At 53.9% G+C, this 19,882-nt stretch overlaps 1 protein-coding gene across 1 annotated transcript in view; it reads right to left on the reverse strand.

The window, feature by feature from the left end:
* Positions 1 to 19,882, reverse strand: part of ACAN (aggrecan) — a 55,415-nt gene that overhangs the window by 8,534 nt on the left and 26,999 nt on the right. The window contains exons 3-12 of the mRNA XM_066355459.1: positions 18,570 to 18,953; positions 17,463 to 17,637; positions 16,790 to 16,917; positions 16,131 to 16,424; positions 14,106 to 14,501; positions 12,804 to 12,978; positions 12,172 to 12,299; positions 10,742 to 11,035; positions 8,377 to 8,592; positions 4,159 to 7,788 (exon numbers count right to left, since the gene is read on the reverse strand). Of these exons, the coding sequence (XP_066211556.1) occupies positions 4,159 to 7,788; positions 8,377 to 8,592; positions 10,742 to 11,035; positions 12,172 to 12,299; positions 12,804 to 12,978; positions 14,106 to 14,501; positions 16,131 to 16,424; positions 16,790 to 16,917; positions 17,463 to 17,637; positions 18,570 to 18,953 (5,820 nt within the window). The remainder of the gene's footprint in view (positions 1 to 4,158; positions 7,789 to 8,376; positions 8,593 to 10,741; positions 11,036 to 12,171; positions 12,300 to 12,803; positions 12,979 to 14,105; positions 14,502 to 16,130; positions 16,425 to 16,789; positions 16,918 to 17,462; positions 17,638 to 18,569; positions 18,954 to 19,882) is intronic.

Here is a 19,882-nt window from a genome sequence, read left to right on the forward strand (position 1 = left end):
AAGCAAACCCAAAATGCACGAGGAACTGACTGAAATCCCAGCATGCACTTGGATTCCGAGCAGCAGCAGTAGCAGCAATAGGTGAGGTTGGTGGGCCGGGCGGAAGCTGCGGGCAGCTCTCCTGCTTCAGAAAAGCTCCTGTTGTCTTGTGTCCATTAGCGTCATTATGGGAGATGGGAAGCACTGGGCAAGGGGGGATTAAGCAAATGTAGGCGCTAAAGCAGTTGTAGAGAGCGGGGGACAGGAGTGGCCCGTGGGGAGGAGAGCCAGCCGCTGGGCAGCCCGTGGAGGAGAGGGCAGGAGAGGCAGAGGCCCCGAGGCAGGCCAGGTGGCTTCCAGGTGTCCCAGTGGCTTACTTCGTATCTCCCACCCCAGGCGGCCCGAGGTCCAGGGAGCAGTGTTGTTTTGCCTTCTGTGTTTGGCCAGGGCACAAGATTTGAGAAGGTAGCAGGGACCGAAACTCAAGGAACCGTCCCCGGGCTCAGAAGCAGTTTGGTGTAGGGCCCTGGATTCACAGGTGAGCAGTGGAGGGGGGCCCACAATCCCGAAGACCAGGGAGCCTGTGGGGGCCACAGGGCCGTTTAGAGCAGCTGAGAGCACCTCCAGCAGCAGGAAGAAGGCTGAGGGTCCTGTGTGGGGCTTCCGCATTGGCCACTCTGGCCTGCACTGTCACTTCTTTCTGTGATAGACATGACAGTGCTCATCCTCTGGAACCATGAGGAGTAGGGGCAGGCCCTCCTGGGAGTGAGCACAGAGTGGGGGTCCCCAGACAAGGTGCTGGCAGGTGGAGGATAGGAAGAGCTGTGAGCAATGGGCAGACTACATGAGGGAAGAGAGGGAAGCAGTATCTCTCAGGAATCTCCCCTGAGCCAGATGCTATGTCTCATACACACATCATCCCCCTGCCAGCCTTATGGCATGAGTGTCACTGTGCCATCTTATAGGTAAGGGAAGAAGTGAAGTGATCAAACTGTCCAGGAAGAAATCGTGGGAAAGAAAGCTTTTTGAAATATATAATTAGAGAAAGGCTGTCTTTACACTAGATTAGTTAAGGTCCATTGTCACCTATTTCTAGTTTCAGAAATTCTGGGACAAGAGCTGTGACATCTGATGCCAGGGTCATCCTTTCGCTTCAAGTATCAGGTTGGGGAAGGGGTTGCTTCGGTTGGAGAGGTGTCAGAAGATACTAAGAGCCCTGGCCAGTTGGCTCAGTGGTAGAGTGTCGGCCCGGCGTATGGACAACTCAGGTTCGATTCTCGTTCAGGGCACACAGGAGAAACAACCATCTGCTTCTCCACCCCTCCCCCATCCCTTCTCTCTCTCCATCTCTCCCTTCCCCTCCTGCAGCCATGGCTCAGTTGGAGCAAGTTGGCCCTGGGTGCTGAGGATGGTTCCATGGCCTCACCTCAGGTGCTGAAATAGCTCAGCTGCTGAGCAATGGAACAGCGGCCCCAGATGGGCAGAGAATCACCCTGTAGGGCGCATGCCGGGTGGATCCTGGTCAGGGCACATGCGGGAGTCTGCCTTTTTGCCTCCCTGTTTCTTAGTTAAGAAAAAAAAAAAAGAAGATACTAAGAGAGGGCAAGGGGGTTCAGGTCCTGGTGGCTGCCCCAGTCCCGTATATCCTGCTAGGCTCTGGGTCTGTTCCTCGCTGACCCAGGCTGAGCTGACTGCCTGAGCTGAGCTCCGTAAACACCTGGGGCTCCCCACCCGCACTCTCCAATGGAAAAAGTGTACGCAGACCTGGTACGGTGTCCACCAGGGGCGCCACTCGTGGGACAGACAGAGCCATTCCCACTGCGGACTGAGGACTCCGGCCCCACTTGCTGGGAAGCACAGCCAGAATGAAGCACATTCTCCCTGAATGTTCTTCAGCTGTGCCCCTCCCAGGAGGGAGACAGACCTCCATCCTCCCATCAGGGTCAATGATGGAGGGGGTACAGCTACAGTCCCTGGGGTCACAATGGCCCAGTGGAAAGACTGTCCCCTTGGCGTGAAGGTCAGGAGCTTCTTAGGAAAGCACACCCTCTCTCTGGCCATGAAGGCCCACAGTGTCCTCAACCACGGACTCCACACAGGGGCAGGGTCCACCCTGGTGCCTGTGTACATATGTCACAAGGTGTAAATCTTCATATACAGTAATATATACATACATAAACACAGAGGTCTTCTTTGTGTGTGATGTCGAGACTGTCGGAGAGCACAGCTGCCTGGCGCCCTCGGCCTCCTAGGGGCTGTTTTCTCCCCTGGAGACTCATGGCTCTCATTCTGCCTGTGTCCTAAGAATGAGGGTCTTGTCTTTTATGAAAGACCCTGGTCTCTGATTCCTGACTCTACACAGAGGCTGGGGTGAGGGCGTGGGGCAGCACAGAGCTAACCCAAGGTCATGGACCTGGAGGCACCCAGGGGTTTCTTCCTTCAGGGATGGCGATGCTGACAAGATGGAACGCCCTCGTGGCCACAGGTCTGGAAGCGTCCAGGGAATGACAGGCAGATTCTAATCATCATGTTTGGAGGGCCCTCCAGTCAGAGGATTCCCCCAGGACCCTCACCACCTGCCCCACAAGCTAATTGACCCATGGCTAAGGACAAAGTGAGGTCTCCCAAGTGGTGTATATACTCAGGAGCAGGGTGCTGCTGGGTCACGCCTGACCTGCAGCTATGAATTCTGGAGCTTGGTGACAAGCACAGTCTGTGTCGTTTCCTTCAGGGCAAGAAAGGGACCCAAACCTCACCCAGACCCAAGCATGTAGAGGAACTTCCTACAGAGGTTTGCTCTCAACAATGCCCAACGGCCCTCCTGAGTGTCCTCACCAGGGCCTGCGGAGCGGGACTGGCTGTACCCAACACACACTCTCACTCAACATTCCTTCGAAGTGTCAAGTTTGATCTCCAAAATTCAAGCACATTTTGCATTCCGCTCCTAAAACAACCATCAGCTTAACAAAACACTACTTGGTAAGTTTCATTACTTAGCTTGACTTCTTTCTCTTAAACCCACATGCAGAAGGGCTGCCCTAGAAAAATGTACCCTTTGTGGCTTCTACCCTCCTCCAGGTCCCTGTGCCTCTCTCCTTCCCACTCTGAGCCTCAGGGGACCATGGCTACATCCTCCCGCCTGCAGCCCCCTGTGGGGGATGGAGCACCCTCCCTCCCGTCTGCATACCCACCCGATCCTATGGTGGGTGTCTTACCTATGTCACAGTGCTCGCCAGTGTGGCCAGGGGGGCACAGGCATATGATGTGTCCCTCTGTCTGCTGGCAGGTCCCAGCACCACAGGGATCCTTGGCACGGGACCTGGCGGGGCCTGCAACCCTTGGGGAGAGGCTGAGCCTCCAGCAGCTAGCCGCCTGGGAGGTGGCACAGCCTCTGAGACCTCGAGGTCAGGGCACGAGGTCCCCTGAGCTCACAAGGCTGACTTCGGCTCAGCATGTTTCTGGGGACCCTCCTGGACGCCAGGCCCTAGCATCTCTGTGACTAGGAAAGGTCTCTCAGGACACAGGGACGTACGTGCAAGGGATCCTAGAGCAGAAGTGGAGAAGAGCCAGCTCCTGGTGCCCAGTGCTGGGATGGTGTTGTGGGGAGACAGTCACTACAGTACAGGGGAGTCACTTGTACCAGGGTGGGGACGGGGAATGTAGGGTCTAAAGCCAGGACTCAGCCAAAGTGACACTTCATCATTCCTTAAACTGTGCTGGCTTGAACCCTGCCCAAAGTTAATATTTGGGCACAGATGTCACCAGTAGCTTTATTCTCTCATCTCATAGTCCATGGGACGGAGGCAGGAGCACAGTTTCTAGCACTATGTAAGCAGTCATCCTTCCCTCTCCCTGTGCCAACGCCAGATAATTTTCATACATCAACGTTCCTGTGATCTAACTTCACTCTAATGGTAGCAATCACTAATCTTTATGAATATGTACTGAGTGCAAAGTATGATGCTAAGTGCTTGCTTTATGTGTATTTACATGCTCTTTAATCTTCCTCGGTATTGTTTCCACTTTACAGATGAGGATCAGAGAGGTTAAGAAACTTGCTTGAGGCTGCACAGCTAATCTATTGGGGAGCTCAGAAGCTTGAATCTATACTGTTTCCTGCTACATTACCATGTGAACTATCCAAATACATTTAAAAGGAAAAAAAAATCCCAACAATACCTGTAGTGGTTGCCTCTGATTCTTCTCTCCCTTCCAGAGACGTTGGGATGGAAGTGTCTGTCGGGAAGATGGCTGTTTCGGCTGTTTGAGTCTCTTCTCCTGAGTACAAGGGGCTTGAGGACTCGATTTCTAGGTGCGCCTCTGCAGGGCGCTGGGTCTCCTGGGTCCATTCAAACTCTGGGGCACTGGTGCCGATGACAACATCCAGACCTGAGGTGTGACCTGACAGGTCTTCGCTGATTTCAGTCCTGTCTCCAGAAGCCATGGGAGTGGCCGAAGCCCAGCCAGATGTCTCTGTGCCCACGTCAGAGGTGGTGGTCAACTCTCCACTCACTCCCAGTGGGGTCAAGCCTTCTGTGGGTCCTTCCTGAAAGGCTGACGTGCTGCCGCTCACCCCCAGGTCCGAGGCTCCCTCAAGACCAGCTTCGTGGAAGGCAGAAGTGGTCCCACTCAGATCAGGGGACCCTGAAGCTCCTCCACTGGCCTCAGGAGCTGCAGACACCCCCATCCTAGTCTCAGGATAGGCAGATGTTTCACTACTGGATTCTGGGACTGATGACGCTTCTAGTCCAGACTCGGGAAACCGTGGTGTAGCTCCACTAATGTCCCCCGAGGTAGAGGCTTCACCACTGGACTCAAAAATCTGGGGCATGTGTGTCAAAGGGGGCCTCTGGCCAAGTTCCTGGGAAACAGTTGGTTCAGTAACACCCTCTATAAATTCAGAAGTGATCAAAGTAACTTCTGGAAGTCCTGAGGCCTCCCCACTGGTGCTCGTGGCTGCAGAAGACTCCACACTTACATCAATGGCGCCAGGAAAGTCCCCACTAAAATATGGAGTACTCGATGGCTCTCCACTGGGCTCGATCAGCCCGGACTGCAGCCCACTGAGGTCTGAAAATCCCGAATGTTCTCCAGACATGTCTGGTGCTCCAGAATGAGCACCACTGAGTTCCAAAATGCCCGAAGGCCCTTCTCCTGCTTCTTGGGCTGTAGGAGGCTGGGTTACAGATTCCAGCAAAGTTCTGTCTATTAGAGAGACAGTGGGGAGTCCCGATGAAAGCCCACTGCTGTCGTATGCTCCCGAGGGCCAGCTGCTCGCAGTCTTGTCTCCAGAGGCTTCTCCACTGGCCTCGGCTACTCCACTCGGTAGGCCACTGAATTCTGGAGGCTGGGATGTAAAGCCACTGGAGTCAAAGCCTCCAGAAGATTGTCCACTGACATCCACTGTCCCAGATGTGCCCGAGAGATCTGTCGTTTCCCCAGAAGGGAGACCACTAAGTTCCACGGACCCTAAACCTTCTTCTTCTATAAATGTGGTTGGCGTCACTTCAACCAAATTGGTGTCCACAAATATAATGCCAGAAGATTCACCGCTGCCACTCACAGCACCAGAAGCCAGGTCAGGCATTCCAGATGTGGTCCCACTGAACCCTGGCAACCCTGATGGCTGTCCACTGAGATCATGGACCCCAGATGTTTCTCCACTCAGGTCGGTTATGCCAAATGGTGGACCGCTGCCAAAAAGACCTCCAGAAGCTTCTCCACTGACATCTGGTTGTCCGGACAGTCCACTAAGCTCAGTCACTCCAGATGTTTCCCCTGGAAACCCTGATGGCTGCCCACTGACTTCAAAAAGCCCAGATGTTCCCCCACTGATGTCAGGAAACCCAGATGGCTGTCCACTGACACCAAAGAGTCCAGATGTTTCCCCACTGATTTCAGGAGATCCAGATGTCTGGCCACTGAGTTCAGCTCCTGAAAGGAGTCCACTAGCTCCCCCACTAATGTCCAGCTCGCGGATGGGCAGCCCAGATAGTTCTCCAGCACCACTAATGCCAATGGTTCCCCTCCCTTCCAGTTCCCTCTCAGTGGCGGCTGTGACCACTTCCACCAACGTGGTATCCACTAGGGAGATAGTTGGAAACCCAGTTGGAAGCCCACTAGAGTCAGGCAGGCCAGAGAACGGGCCACTCCCAAGGTCCACTCCAGAATACTCACCACTAAAGCCGGAGGGAAGGCCACTTGCTTCTGGAGGTTGCCCACTCCCTGGAGTTCCAGAAGGTATTCTGCCCAAGTCCAAAGTTCCAGAAGCTGACTCAGTCAAGTCTTCTTTACCAGAAGGCAACCCACTGAGGTCCTCAGCTCCAGAACCAAAGGTCTCTAGACCTCCTCCAGAAGGAAGTCCACTGAGGTCCTCTACTCCAGAAGTAGGGGTTTCCGGATGACCCTCTCCTCCAGAAGGAAGTCCACTGAGGTCCTCTACTCCAGAAGTAGGGGTTTCCGGATGACCCTCTCCTCCGGAAGGAAGTCCACTGAGGTCCTCTACTCCAGAGGTGGGGGTTTCCAGATGACCCTCTCTTCCGGAAGGAAATCCACTGAGGTCCTCTACTCCAGAGGCGGAGGTTTCCGGATGACCCTCTCCTCCGGAAGGAAATCCACTGAGGTCATCTACTCCAGAAGTAGGGGTTTCCGGATGACCCTCTCCTCCAGAAGGAAATCCACTGAGGTCATCTACTCCAAAAGTAAGGGTTTCCGGATGACCCTCTCCTCCAGAAGGAAGTCCACTGAGGTCCTCTACTCCAGAAGTAGGGGTTTCCGGATGACCCTCTCCTCCAGAAGGAAGTCCACTGAGGTCCTCTACTCCAGAAGTAGGGGTTTCCGGATGACCCTCTCTTCCGGAAGGAAATCCACTGAGGTCCTCTACTCCAGAGGTGGTGGTTTCCAGATGACCCTCTCCTCCGGAAGGAAGTCCACTGAGGTCATCTACTCCAGAAGTAGGGGTTTCCGGATGACCCTCTCCTCCGGAAGGAAGTCCACTGAGGTCCTCTACTCCAGAGGTGGGGGTTTCCGGGTGACCCTCTCCTCCGGAAGGAAGTCCACTGAGGTCATCTACTCCAGAAGTAGGGGTTTCTGGATGACCCTCTCCTCCAGAAGGAAGTCCACTGAGGTCCTCTACTCCAGAAGTGGGGGTTTCCAGATGACCCTCTCCTCCGGAAGGAAGTCCACTGAGGTCCTCTTCTCCAGAGGTGGGGGTTTCCGGATGACCCTCTCTTCCGGAAGGAAGTCCACTGAGATCGCCTACTCCAGAGGCAGAGGCTTCTGGACCTTCTCCGGAAGGAAGTCCACTGAGGTCCCTGACTCCAGAAGCAGAGCCTTCGAGGCCCTCACCACCAGAGGGCAGCCCACCAACTTCAGAAGTGTGGGACCACGTAATGTTATCTTCACCCCCAGAGGCCAGTCCACCCTCCACAGGCAGGCCTGAGCCCACAGGCGAGGTGATACCACTGGAATCAAAGTCTTCCGAGGGCGGTCCACTTGCACTTCCCCCCGAGGGCTGCCCACTGGTGTCCAGGTGTCCTGAAGCTTCTCCACTGCCTGTGAAGTCACCGCTGACTTCAGGTAGCCCTGATGCCTCCCCAGAGCCTGGAAGCTCCATCCCACTGGGCACTGGGGGTGGAGGTGTGGACAGCTCTTCGGAGGGCAATGGCATCTCTGAGGGGAATGGCATCTCTGAGGGGAATGGCTCTTCTGAGGGGGATGGCCTCTCTGAAGCCGAGGGCACTTCTGTTGCAGAAGGGCCTTCTGTGCTCTCTGTTGCTGTGCTAGTGGGAGGCCACGTAGGAGGGACCCCTGGAGGAAAGAGGAAGAAAGACAAGGTGTAGATTTAGTAATTTAGCCCCATTTTATGACCATGTGGAGGAAGCTGAATTCCATTCCCTTTACAGTAAAATGTTTCTCTTGAGAGCTCAGAGATGTGTTCATTTTCTAATGGAACTTTGTACAGTATCTCTGGAGAGAAAGGAGAAAAGAAGGGAGGGAAGAAGAGAGGGAGAGAGAGCATAAGGAAAGAAGGAAGGAAGGGGACCAAGAAACTCCCCACCACCTTCAGGCTGTGCTTCGTAAGACTTTAGGGGGTGCCACCCACACGACCTACTGAACGGGAGCTGGGCCATCACTGAAGGTGATCAAGGTCACCCTTCAAGTACTTCCACACTCTAATCTCATTTATCGGAACCCATGGTTCTGAAAGTGTGGTCCCTGGACCAGCAGCACCAGCAGCACCTAACAGCTTGACAGGAAAGCAAACTCTCAGACCCCAGCCCAGCTCCACTGGCCCAGACTCTGGGGCGGGGTGCTCCTGACAAGGCTGATGCTTGCTTGAGCGTAAGAACCATTCATCAAAGCCCAGCCCTTGCAGGCAGGGAAGGCCACACAGACCTGGCAGTGGGAACATGCCTGCTGGGGTGTAGGCAGGTTTCCATTCCGTCTGGTTTTCTGGCTCAATGGTGAAATCTGGGATTGCAGTCCTCTCCCCCTCCAAGGGGCCAGCAGCCACACCAGGTGCCACCTGGGTGGTGATCCAGTCCTCCACGACTGAGGGTGTTGTAGGTGTGCTATCCCCCTCTTCTCCTGGAGAGGGCGCTGCTGAGACACCTGAAGGGGATGTGGGTAGTGAGGGTTCCTTCCTACCATTGACCCATCCCCACTGGCCCTTCTTGAGGACAACTAGGTCACTCTGAGGTAAGCCAGGCCTGTGTGAGAGCCTTGCTGGGCCTCGACTCCCCACCCCCATCCTTGCAGTCCACAGGATCACCTTTGTATTTAAAAAAGATTAACTAATTAATTAACTTTTGAGAGCGAGACAGAAGGGGGAGAGATGAGAAGCATCAACTCATAGTTGCAGCACCTTAGCTGTTCGTTGATTGCTTTCTCACATGTGCCTTGACCGGTGGGCTACAGCCGAGCCAGGGAGCCCTTGCTCAAGCCAGCGACCTTGGAATCATTTTGATGATCCCAAGCTCAAACCAGTGACCCTAACCTCAAGCTGGTGAGCCTATGCTTATGCCGGGAACCTTGGAGTTTCGAACCTGGGACCTCAGCTCTATCCACTGTGCCCTCATCAGTCAGACTAGTGGGATCATTTTTGATCTTTTCAATTAATAAGAGCCATCAACCCCACTATCAGTATGTACACATCATCACACACTGGCATTTTATTTCAGGGTGGTCTAGGCCATCTCTTCTACAGAATTTATTGTACGTGCCAGGCACAGTTTAAAGGTGCTGTGTATACAAAAACATTTTATCCCATAACAACCTTCTGAGATAGATACTATTATCTTATTTACAGATAAGGAAACAGAGGCACATAATGAAGTGACTTGCCCAGAGTCACTGGCTTCTTAGGGGCAGATCTTTGAGCTCAATCAAGTAGCTCGTGCCAGACTCCATGCTGTCAACTGTATGATGCTGCCTTTCCTCAGGGCAGAAATTAGGTTCCAAGTGCGTCAGAACCCAACCCAGGAGGGTGCTATTTAAAATCCATGAAGCCGTCCTGACACGGGAAGGGTGAAGGCAGGATTCACCGGCTGGGTATCTGTTCTGGTTCAGAGGAAAGCAGCTGTGCACTTGGTTGGTAAGGAAGCTGACGGCCTCTGCAGGTGTGGGAGTGTCTGAGCTCACGGAGGCATGGGGTGGGGCTGGGGGTGCGCCGCTGGGATGTTACTGGGAGGCAAACTGGCTTGGATTCTGCTGCCCAGAGCAGGGAGAGGGCAAGAGCTTCCTAAATCCGGTGGCACAGGACTGGCCTTCTAGAGGCTGGAACGGTGGGGCTAAACTTTCTTTGAATTGGTTTTAAAAAGGTGACCCTGGAAGTCTGGGAAACTTGGGACTCTTAGGTTCTTTTTTTTTTTTCTCATTAATTTTATTTTGAAATATAGATTCACAGGAAGTTACAAAGACATTTAGGTTTTGATGTGTAATATGTAAAATGTACATATATATACATATATGTGAAATGATGTAGATTGTGACACAAGCTGTTATTACAATTTCTTTTCTGGTCAGTGCTCCCAGACCCAAGGATCCTGTGAGAACTCATCCAATTAGAGCCAATGCCTTGGATACTGCCTGGCCACGCCCACTGAGTTGTTTGATGACGTCACCCTCAGAACGCTAACGGGAATGTTGGTGACAGGGCAGCGTGTCCTCAGCAGCGCTGGCCAATTAAAAATACGAATGGCTGATGTTTAGCAAAGAATAATAGGATAATTTGACTAAACTTATCACAAAAATATTTACAAGCGGGAGAAAATTTGATAAGGGTGTACAAATTATTTATAATAAAGCTAACATTTATTGAGCACTTACTATGTCCCAGGCACTCTGCCGAGGGTTTTCTATGCACTATCCCGGTTAATCCTGACGACGAGTCTTTTGAGTAGGAACTCCCATATCACAATTTTATAGATGAAGCAGAGGAACTAAGAGGTTAAGTGACTTGCTCAGGGTCACACAGCTACCAAGCAGCGAGTCATAATTAAAATTCAGGCCTGCCTGATTTTAGAGCCCGGGTTCTTACTCATTTCTCTCTACTTGTCTCTGGGAAACCTTAGAAGGATTTGCCTTGGGGTCAAAGCCTAAGGTCACACTAGCTCCAGAGTTCCCCTTGCCCCAGAGGGACTGACTTTTTCCTCCATGCTCTGATGGATGGGGAGAGGGAACAGGGGCCAGGGCGGGTTGCCCTGGGGGGGTCACCCCCCCAGGCAGAAGTGGGGGCTGAAGGAGAGGGGAGGGCACATACCTCGGAAGCAGAAGGCGTGGTGCCGGGACATTGGGTCCAGGAGGCCTGTCTGGTTGGGGTAGAGGTAGACGGACCTCACGCCTGGCTTGTCCCCTCCACAGGCCGGCCGAGGGGTGACTATTGGGTAGCGGAGGCTGCCGTCGGCCAGCCAGCCAGCATAGCACTTGTCCAGGCCGAGGCTCCATGCCGCATAGAGCTGCCCAGTGGAGGCCAGTGTGGCATTGTGGGAGTCACAGAACTCCAGGGCTTCCTGGAAGGTAAACTGCTCCGGGCGGGTGATGAAGAACACCTCCCCTGGGGGCAGAGGTAGGAGCAGGGGTCACCCTTCACGCCCACCCCCACGGTGGCCCCTGCTCACCCACGGGCAGGGCTTTCTCTGCCCACACCCTCCCTTTAGCCCTATGCATGGGGTGGGGCACCCGCCATGGCAGGTACAGGTTAAAGACCTCACTCAGCCCAAATATGCCCCTTTGGCCACTCCCCCAAGAGCTCCTGTGACACTGGGAAGTAGGGCAATCAACTAGGATGCCCCAGGAGTTGGGACTCTAAGTGCTAAAACTAACAAAGTTACGGCCAAACTAAGAAGGGGTGGTCACTTCCCTTCCCTCTTTGTCTCCTTTCTAAATTCTCCAGTCACACTCACGCACCCTCTTGCCTGCTAACACGGGAACCCCCGGGATACCTTTACACCTGCCTGCGGTCCCCTACGGCAGAGCACTGACCAAAGAACACGATGAGCACTGTGGACCTCTATTTACCCCGCCCCCTGTGACGTCATAGAGGGCAGAGTAAGGTCCTGTAACCACTGCTCAGGGTTGGGTCCCGGCACCCAGGCCTGTACCTGGGGGCCCTGTCTGATTTGGGAGAAGGAGCTTCACATTGACTAAATACCTACTTGGGCTAGGTACTTTTCCTACACATCTCAGGTAATACTCAAAAGAGCCTCTGATACCAGCATAAGTCAGCCCTGTTTCAGAGATGTGGAAACTTAGGCCTAGGAAGGTTAAAGAACTTACTCAGGTCCTGAAACGAGAGAGTGGCCATGCTGAAATCTTTCCAGAATGCCAGCCATTTCCCAAATTGGGTTCAGTGGAATAGTAATTTTTTAAAAATTTTAATTGAAATTAATACAATAAGATTAAGGTAAAGAATTTGTGGTTCAGTATGCTTTGGCAATGATTGGTTAAGCAGAATCGAAGAGGTTTTTTTTTTTTTTACTTCTTTGTTTTTACTGCAGGACTTCTCAGAGCCTTTGATTTGTTCATGGGCACTGGGATTCTCCACGAGGCAGATGGTATATATTTTAAAAATGTATTTATTTATCTAGATAAAAGCGAGGAGTGGGTAGATGGTGGATTTCCCCCTCCTTTTTTTCTCCCCAACAGTCTCCCACCCATCTGGGGCCCAAAATGTGAGAACAGGGCCTGTACCTTCGAGCTTGCCCACGTAGCAGTAGACATCATAGGTTTCTGATGGTGGGCGCACACCATAGGTCCTGACCCCCGGGCTGCTGTCTTTGTCACCCACACACGGGGTCCTTGGGCTCACAATGGGGTATCTGCAGAGGAGGGTGGGAGGGGCGGATGAAGGCCTGATCAGGGTTAGGGCATGCAGGGTAAAGCTGGTAGGTAGGCCACATGGAGACTTGGGCAGAGGGGCTTTTGTTGCCTGGGGGGAGTCAAACCAAGAAGAAGCCCCCTCATACTAGGTGCAAGGTCTGGGGGCCCCTGGGGCATTTCTGGCTTCAGAAGAGAGCCCACTGCATGGAATAGCACTGGGTCAAGTGGGAAGGGAGTGGGGGGGGATTAAGGATGGGGTCTCCCTCTATATAGGAATTGAGCTAGGATTGAATGTTACATGGGACCCTTCCTTACCCTCTCTGAATATGCCTCGGTTCTGGGGGAGAACTTAAGGGAGCAGCCATGGAGTAACTGATTGATTAATTAATTAACCTGCAGCGTAAGCAGTGCTCTAGCTGGGGGAAGAGCTAGGCTGGGGCCCCGCTAGCCTGACCTCCCCAGGCTGAGTCTGGGCTGGGAGGGGAGCCCGGCTGGGCCTTCACCTGACAGTCTGGTCCCGCAGCCAGCCGGCATCACACTGCTCGTAGCCTGCTTCGTAGGCGGCCTGGAGCTGCTCGGCCGAGGCGATGACCGCCCCCGTGCGCAGGCAGGCCTGCTGCGCCTCCTCAAAGGTCAGCGCATAGCGGGCGGAGCCCGGGCGGTAGTGGAACACGACCCCTGGGTGGGGAGGGGAGGGAAGGACAGAGGGAGCAGGCTCAGCGTACAGGTCAGGTGCCACAGTGCTGGTGCCCACGGTGCCTGAGTCTCGAGCCCTGGCGGGCTTCTCCCCTCTTTCCTTTCTCACTTTCCATCTTATTCCCAAGCACCGTGGACATGGACATTTGAATTTCATATAATTTTCTTTTCTTTTCTTTTCTTTTTTCTTTTCTTTTCTTTTCTTTCTTTTCCAAGTAAGAGGAGGGGAGACAGACTCCCACATATGCCCTGACTGGGATCCACCCAGTGACCCCCATCTGGGGCTGATGCTCTGCCCATCTGGGGCCATGCTCACAACTGAACTATTTTTAACACCTGAGATAGAGGCTCCACGGAGCCAGTCTCAGCACCCAGGACCAATGAGCTCAAACCAATTGAGCCATAGCTGCAGGAGGGGAAGAGAGAGAAAGAGAGAAGGGTGGGGGGAGGAGAAGCAGATGGTCGCTTCTCCTGTGTGCCCTGACTGGGAATCGAATTCAGGACATCCACACACTGGGCTGATGCTCTATCACTGAACCAATCAGCCAGGCCTGAATTTTATATAATTTTCATTATGTGTCACAAATTTTTTTGTGTGTGACTTCTTGCCTCCAACTATTTAAAAATGTCATACCATTTGTAGCTTACAAGCTATGTAAAAAACAGGTGGTGAAGTTGTGTTTGGCCTGTGGGCTGCAGGTTGCAGACCTCTGTTGCAGAGGGTCAGTGCTGTGACAGGCCCCTGGGTCATCCAGTGTGGCAGTTTTTAGTGGTTCTATTCTGTGAAGGGGCCTGATGGGGTGAGGAAGGACCGGAACAGAAGAGGCCCAGTTTTCCACTGCTCTTCACCTAGACTCCATGGGCACCTTTGCCTGCCTGATAGATACACTGGTTCCCACCTATGACTTCATTGAAAGGAAATGCTTTGTGGCCAAGAGCATAGACATCGCTGGCCTGGCCCATCCCCTTTGTCTTACAAATAAGGAGAACCGAGCCCGAGAAGTAAGAAGCTTTTTTTTCAGGTCCCAGGTTAAGTTGAAGGTATAGACCCCTGCAGGCCAAGTTCTTTCCTCCTGCCCCCTGCCGCCCCCTGAGGAGGAGGCACTTACCCCCTGGTAATCGTGGCTGCCCAGGGACCTCGGCTTCTCCTGGGGCTGCGGTCACCTGCACGACAAGGTCCTCGCTGGTGAAGGGGCCCAGGCCAGGCGTGGACTCCTCGGGAAAGGCCCAGGGCCGGGTGGCCTCTCCAGTCCTGTTCTCAGCCTCAGGGAAGGCAGTGGCCTCTAGGTCGGGGGCCAGCGTGAAGGGCGCCTCGGGCTCCAGGGCAGTGGGGGAGCTGTCGAAGATGGGCTTTGCGGTGAGGATCACGTTGCCCCGGGCTTCCCCCTCGGTGATGTTCCGGGGCAAGGGCAGTTCCACATCCGGCCAGGTCACCGTCTGGACAGTGATGTCCTCTTCACCGCCCAGCCCGAAGAAGTTGTCTGGGATATCCACAAAGTCTTCACCTGGGGCAGGAGCAGAGACCAGGTTTAGTCACAGCCTGGCATTGACAGGAGGGAGATGAGCATTGGCTCCATCTCCTTCTCTGCTAGGGAAAGACAGCACCCATGGGTGCCTGGCACCTGGCTGGGCCCATTTGGGGTCCTTGTCTCTGTGACTATTCATTCTAGGAGACCCCACAGTTTCCAGATTGCAAAAGAATGCAAATTATCACAGCATAGGATATTGACCAATCATCTCAGGGCTCATAAAGCCTGTCCAGCTCTGATCAGTCCACCATCTCTTCCTGATTGATGCCGGCCCTGCCTCTTTACCTAGCTACTGAGCACCCTGTTCACCAGCCAGTGGGACAAGGTTAATTTGTTATAAAGGGAAATTGAGAAATCTTGCAAAGGATGAAGGAACTCATGAAAATGATGAAACAGGAGAGAACTCATGAAAATCTGAGGTCTGGCAGAAATGAACCGATTAGTCATTAACAAAGAAGAGAAAATCTGTGAGGGTGTGATGATTTTGAAATCGGTGGTTAGAATATTTCAAGGTTGAGGAAGGCTTTAAAGGGAATGCTAATTATTTTTTGTAAAAATGACCCCCCTCTTTTTTTTAAGTGAGAGGAGGGGAGATAGAGACAGACTCCCACATGCTCCCTGACCAGGATCTACCTGGCAATCCCTGTCTGGGGCTGATGCTCGAATCAACCAAGCTATTCTCAGCACCTGAGGCTCATGCTCAGATCAACTGAGGTATCCTTAGTGCCCAGGGCCGATGCTTGAATCAATTGAACCATTGGCTGTGAGAGGGGAAGAGAGAGAGAGAAGGGAGAGAGAGAGGGGAAGAGAAGCAGATCAGATGGTTGCTTCTCCTGTGTGCCCTGACTGAGGATCAAACCCAGGACGTCCACATGCTGGGCTGATGCTCTATCCACTGAGCCAACCAGCCAGGGCCAAAAATGACCCTTTCCATGTAAGATCAGGCTGTGAAAGTTAACATGAACAGAACTATATTAGTACGCTGTCATCAATTCTGTCATAAAATTGATCCAACTCTGTATCCTTTGTTGTTCTTTTTGTCTCAAGAATTAGCATTTGATTATAATTATTACCTAGATTGTGTACAATATAAGATAAAAAAAACTTTTAGTCTAGATTTTCAAAATTATGCCCCTGTTAAAACTCTCCCCTATTCTTTACAGGAACACTTTGGCTCATCTGCAGGGCGGATAGGTAACAGGGCCCTCCTGTGGGGACATGGTCTCCTGTCAGGCCCCTCCATCTTCCACATGGTGCCACTGTCTCCCCATTAGACAGATGAGGACAGTGAGGCTCAGAGCCTGGGCTTTCCCACAATTGCACAGTAGCAGGTGGCAGAGCTGAGACTCAAACCCAACGAAACACAGACTCTAAAGCTCATGCTTTTAACCCGCTGTGGTGTGATGAGGACCGGATACCTCGCAGTCTCCAACCGCTCTACCACTTAGATCCCCTAGGAGTCGCTGGAAATGGGGGGATGCTAAAACACGGGGTTCAGCTACACAGTGGCCCATTGAAAGGGTAATAAACAGCCCTCCATTCCCAGATCTCCGGGTCCCAATTTAGCTGGCATGGCACCCTCCTGGCCCCCCAGTGCCACCTCACCTGTGTAGCAGATGGCGTCGTAGTGGGATGAGGGGTCGGGATAGCCTGTCTGGTTGGCGTGCAGGTAGACAGTCCTCACACCCAGGAGGTTGCCCCCGCAGTTGGGGCGGGCCTTGGAGATGGGGTAGCGCACGCTGCGGTCGGCCAGCCAGCCGGCACTGCACATGTCCATGCCGCCCTGCCAGGCCAGGTACAGCTGGCCCGTGGTGGCCAGCCGGGCGCCTAGCCGCCGGCACTCGCTGGCGGCCTCCTGGAAGGTGAACTTCTCCGGAGACGTTGCATAGAAGACCTCGCCTGTGAAGGACACAGCAGGAGGGGTGAGGGTCTCCGCCCAGTGCCCTGCCCCCTGTCCCCAGGGAGGTCCACGCAGTGCCTCCAGGTCTCGAGTGCGTTCTAATTTGGGACAGTGATGAGTGTTCATGGATTCCCAGCTGAGGGACCAGCGACAAGCACTCTTGGGCTCAGTGGTGGCACCAGTTTGCAGGAGCCTGGGACCACTGAGGTCTGGAGGCCCCTCTCTTCCATCTCCCCCTCCGTCCCTCCCCCTGTGGGAATGGTAGAAGATGCCGGGTGCATGGTGCCCTGCCCCAGATCCCAAATGTCGGTAGAATAAAGGGGACAGGAAGGGCGTCTCTGGGAAGGGGGCAGGGTGGCCTCACCCTCCATCTCCTCCGCGAAACAGTACACATCATAGGTCTCATTGGTGTCGCGGATGCCATAGGTCCTCACGCCGGGAAACTCGTCCTTGTCCCCATAACAGCCTTCCCGAGGAGTGTGGATGGGGTACCTGCCGGGAACCCAAAGTGGGGTGTTTCACTAGGGGCCTGTGGTCTGTGCCTTGTGTCCTCCTGCCTTGAGGGAGGAGGTGGCAGATGACTGATATGCTTCCCGGGGTCCGCCCTGGATGCGGGGACTATTTGTCTTTACAGGTTTTTCTCCTGCTTTAGTGCAATGTGTACTTTCATAGCTATTGGTGATGAAAAGTATAGCCTCTTTGCTGAGTATTTATTGGCACCAAACATGTTCTATCAGGGGCCTGCAAACCTTTTCTGTAAGAGGCCAGAGAGTACATATTTAGGTTTTGGAAGCATGATGATGTGTATGAAATTTGCATGGAAAGAAGGCTCGTCGAGGGCAAGGCAGCTAGCAGCCACACCTTCACCACAGGACAAAGTAACAATGATCTTAGACATGTCATTGGGTGACTGATGTCAGGCTGGCCAAGGCATCCCTCCAGCCCCAATCTAGGCTGGTGACAGTGTCATGCCGGCAGCAGCTCGGGGTGGGTTCCAGCCCATCAACCCCACCCTGCCGGCGGCCTGGGGGGCTCACCTGACGGTCTGGTCGGCCAGCCAGCCAGCGTCGCACTGGTGGAAGCCGTCCTCATAGGCAGCCTGCAGCTGCTCGGGCGTGGCGATGATGGCGCTGTTCTGGAGGCAGGCCCGCTGCGCCCTGTCAAAGTCCAGGGTGTAGCGTGTGGAGATGGCTCTGTAATGGAACACAATGCCTGCAAGACACGCGTGGGCCAGGGAGCAGGTCAGGCGAGCCTCCCATCACTGAGGTCCTCACAGAACTACGGCAGGCGTCCAAGGGACCTCACAATCATCTGGCCCAGGTCTCTAGCTGAAAGTGAATCCCCATTCCACATTTGCATGTGGTCTCTCTGCCTTTGCTGGAATACCTCCAGCAATGGGGAACTCACTACCTCACAAGGCATCTTTTTTTGAATACCTATGATAATTCTGATAATAAGAAAGTTCTCTAAGTTGAACTAAAAGTTGCCTTCTTATATCATTTTTCCTTGTCACTCCAGGACTCCACATTTGCTTTGGGGAAAGAGACACTTAGGGCCCATGGACCCTCAGCCCAGGGGCATCCTGGTGGGAACCCTGTGTACGGCACACCCAGGAGTGGGCCGTCTTTGACAGGGCCTCCTAACTGGAAACATCTGGTGCTGACCAAAGTTCTGACGCCAGCCAAGGACACAACCATTCTCCTTGGGCCATTGAGAGAAAGGGCACCAGAGTGTCTTTGTCCCTTTCTCTGGCTCCTGGAACTGAGAATGGGGGCAGAGGTGGAAGGGGTGGTGGGGGAGAGAAAGGACACCTGGATGAGGAGCCAGGTGGCTACTCTGGCTCACTTCCTGGGAAACTGCAGGCCAGTCACTCAACCTCAGTTAGCATGTCTGTACAGTGGGGCTGATCACAAGGCCCACAGGCCCACAGGACTGTGGCAAAGCACCAACTGTCACTTCCATTTGACTGTGGCCAGGAAGTGTTTAATCCCCTCAAAGCGTGGAAAGAACGATATTCCCAGCTACCTGAGTAAGTTGACTGAGGTGCAAACAGGATTTGAGAGCCAGCCTGTCTGGGTCCACACGGGGAGGATACCGTTTGGTTCTTTCTGCAGGTGGACCAGGACCCCTGGGGGGGCTCTCACCTTTCACCACGACCTCCAGGGTGGCCTCGCTGTCCTCGATGCCATGCATCACCTCGCAGCGGTAGATCCCGGAGTCGTTGGAGCGCAGGTTCTGGATCTCCAAGGTGGCGTCGCTGGGGATGGCCGGGTAGTTGGGCAGCGAGACCTTGTCCAGATAGGCACTGTTGATCCGCACCTGCCCTTCAGTGGCCACCAGCAGGACCACCTCCTTCTCCTTGGAAATGCGGCTCCACTTGATTCTCGGGGTGAGGGGGGCAGTGGAGGGGGCAGTGGTCACAGGGTGCATGGGGTCAATGAAATAGCAGGGGATGGTGAGGGAGGTCCCCAGGAGGACCTGCAGTGGGGACGGTTCAGGGATGCTGACACTCAGTGAGTTGTCAGGGTCTGTGGAGGAAACAGACCTGTTAGTGCCCAGACAGGACCACCTAGCCTCCCTGTCAGAATCCAATGAGCCTGCATGTCTGTATTGGGGACACTCCAGTGCCATATAGAATTCCCAGGAATCCTTGCAACACCCTTGTCAGATCAGCATTCCTCAAGACCCTTAGGATATTTGTACCTCTTTTTTCTTTTTGTCTTTTTTTTTTTTTTCCCCTGAAGCTGGAAACAGGGAGAGACAGTCAGACAGACTCCCGCATGCGCCCAATCGGGATCCACCCAGCACGCCCACCAGGGGCGACGCTCTGCCCACCAGGGGGCGATGCTCTGCCCCTCTGGGGCGTCGCTCTGCCACGACCAGAGCCACTCTAGCGCCTGGGGCAGAGGCCAAGGAGCCATCCCCAGCGCCCAGGCCATCTTTGCTCCAATGGAGCCTTGGCTGCGGGAGGGGAAGAGAGAGACAGAGAGGAAGGAGGGGGGTGTGTGGAGAAGCAAATGGGCGCTTCTCCTGTGTGCCCTGGCCGGGAATCGAACCCGGGTCCCCCGCACGCCAGGCCGACGCTCTACCACTGAGCCAACCGGCCAGGGCCATTCTTTTTTTCTTTTTTTTAAGTGAGAGGAGGGTAGATAGAAAAACAGACTCCCACATAGGCCCCAACTGGGATCCACCCAGCAACCTCCATCTGAGGCCGATGCTTGAATCAACTGAGCTATCCTCAGTGCCTGAGATGGACACTTGGACCAACCAAGCTATCTTCAGTGCCTGGGGCCAATGCTGGAACCGGGTGAGCCACTGTCTGTGGGAGAGGAAGAGGGAGAAAAGGGGGAGAGGGAAGGGTGGAAAAACAGATGGTCTCTTTTTCTCTGTGCCCTGACCACGAATCAAACCCAGATGTCCACATGCTGGCTGATGCTCTATCCACTGAGCAAACCAG

This window comes from Saccopteryx leptura, chromosome 13 (genome assembly GCF_036850995.1).
Source record: "Saccopteryx leptura isolate mSacLep1 chromosome 13, mSacLep1_pri_phased_curated, whole genome shotgun sequence".
In the NCBI taxonomy this organism is placed as follows: Eukaryota; Metazoa; Chordata; class Mammalia; order Chiroptera; family Emballonuridae; genus Saccopteryx; species Saccopteryx leptura.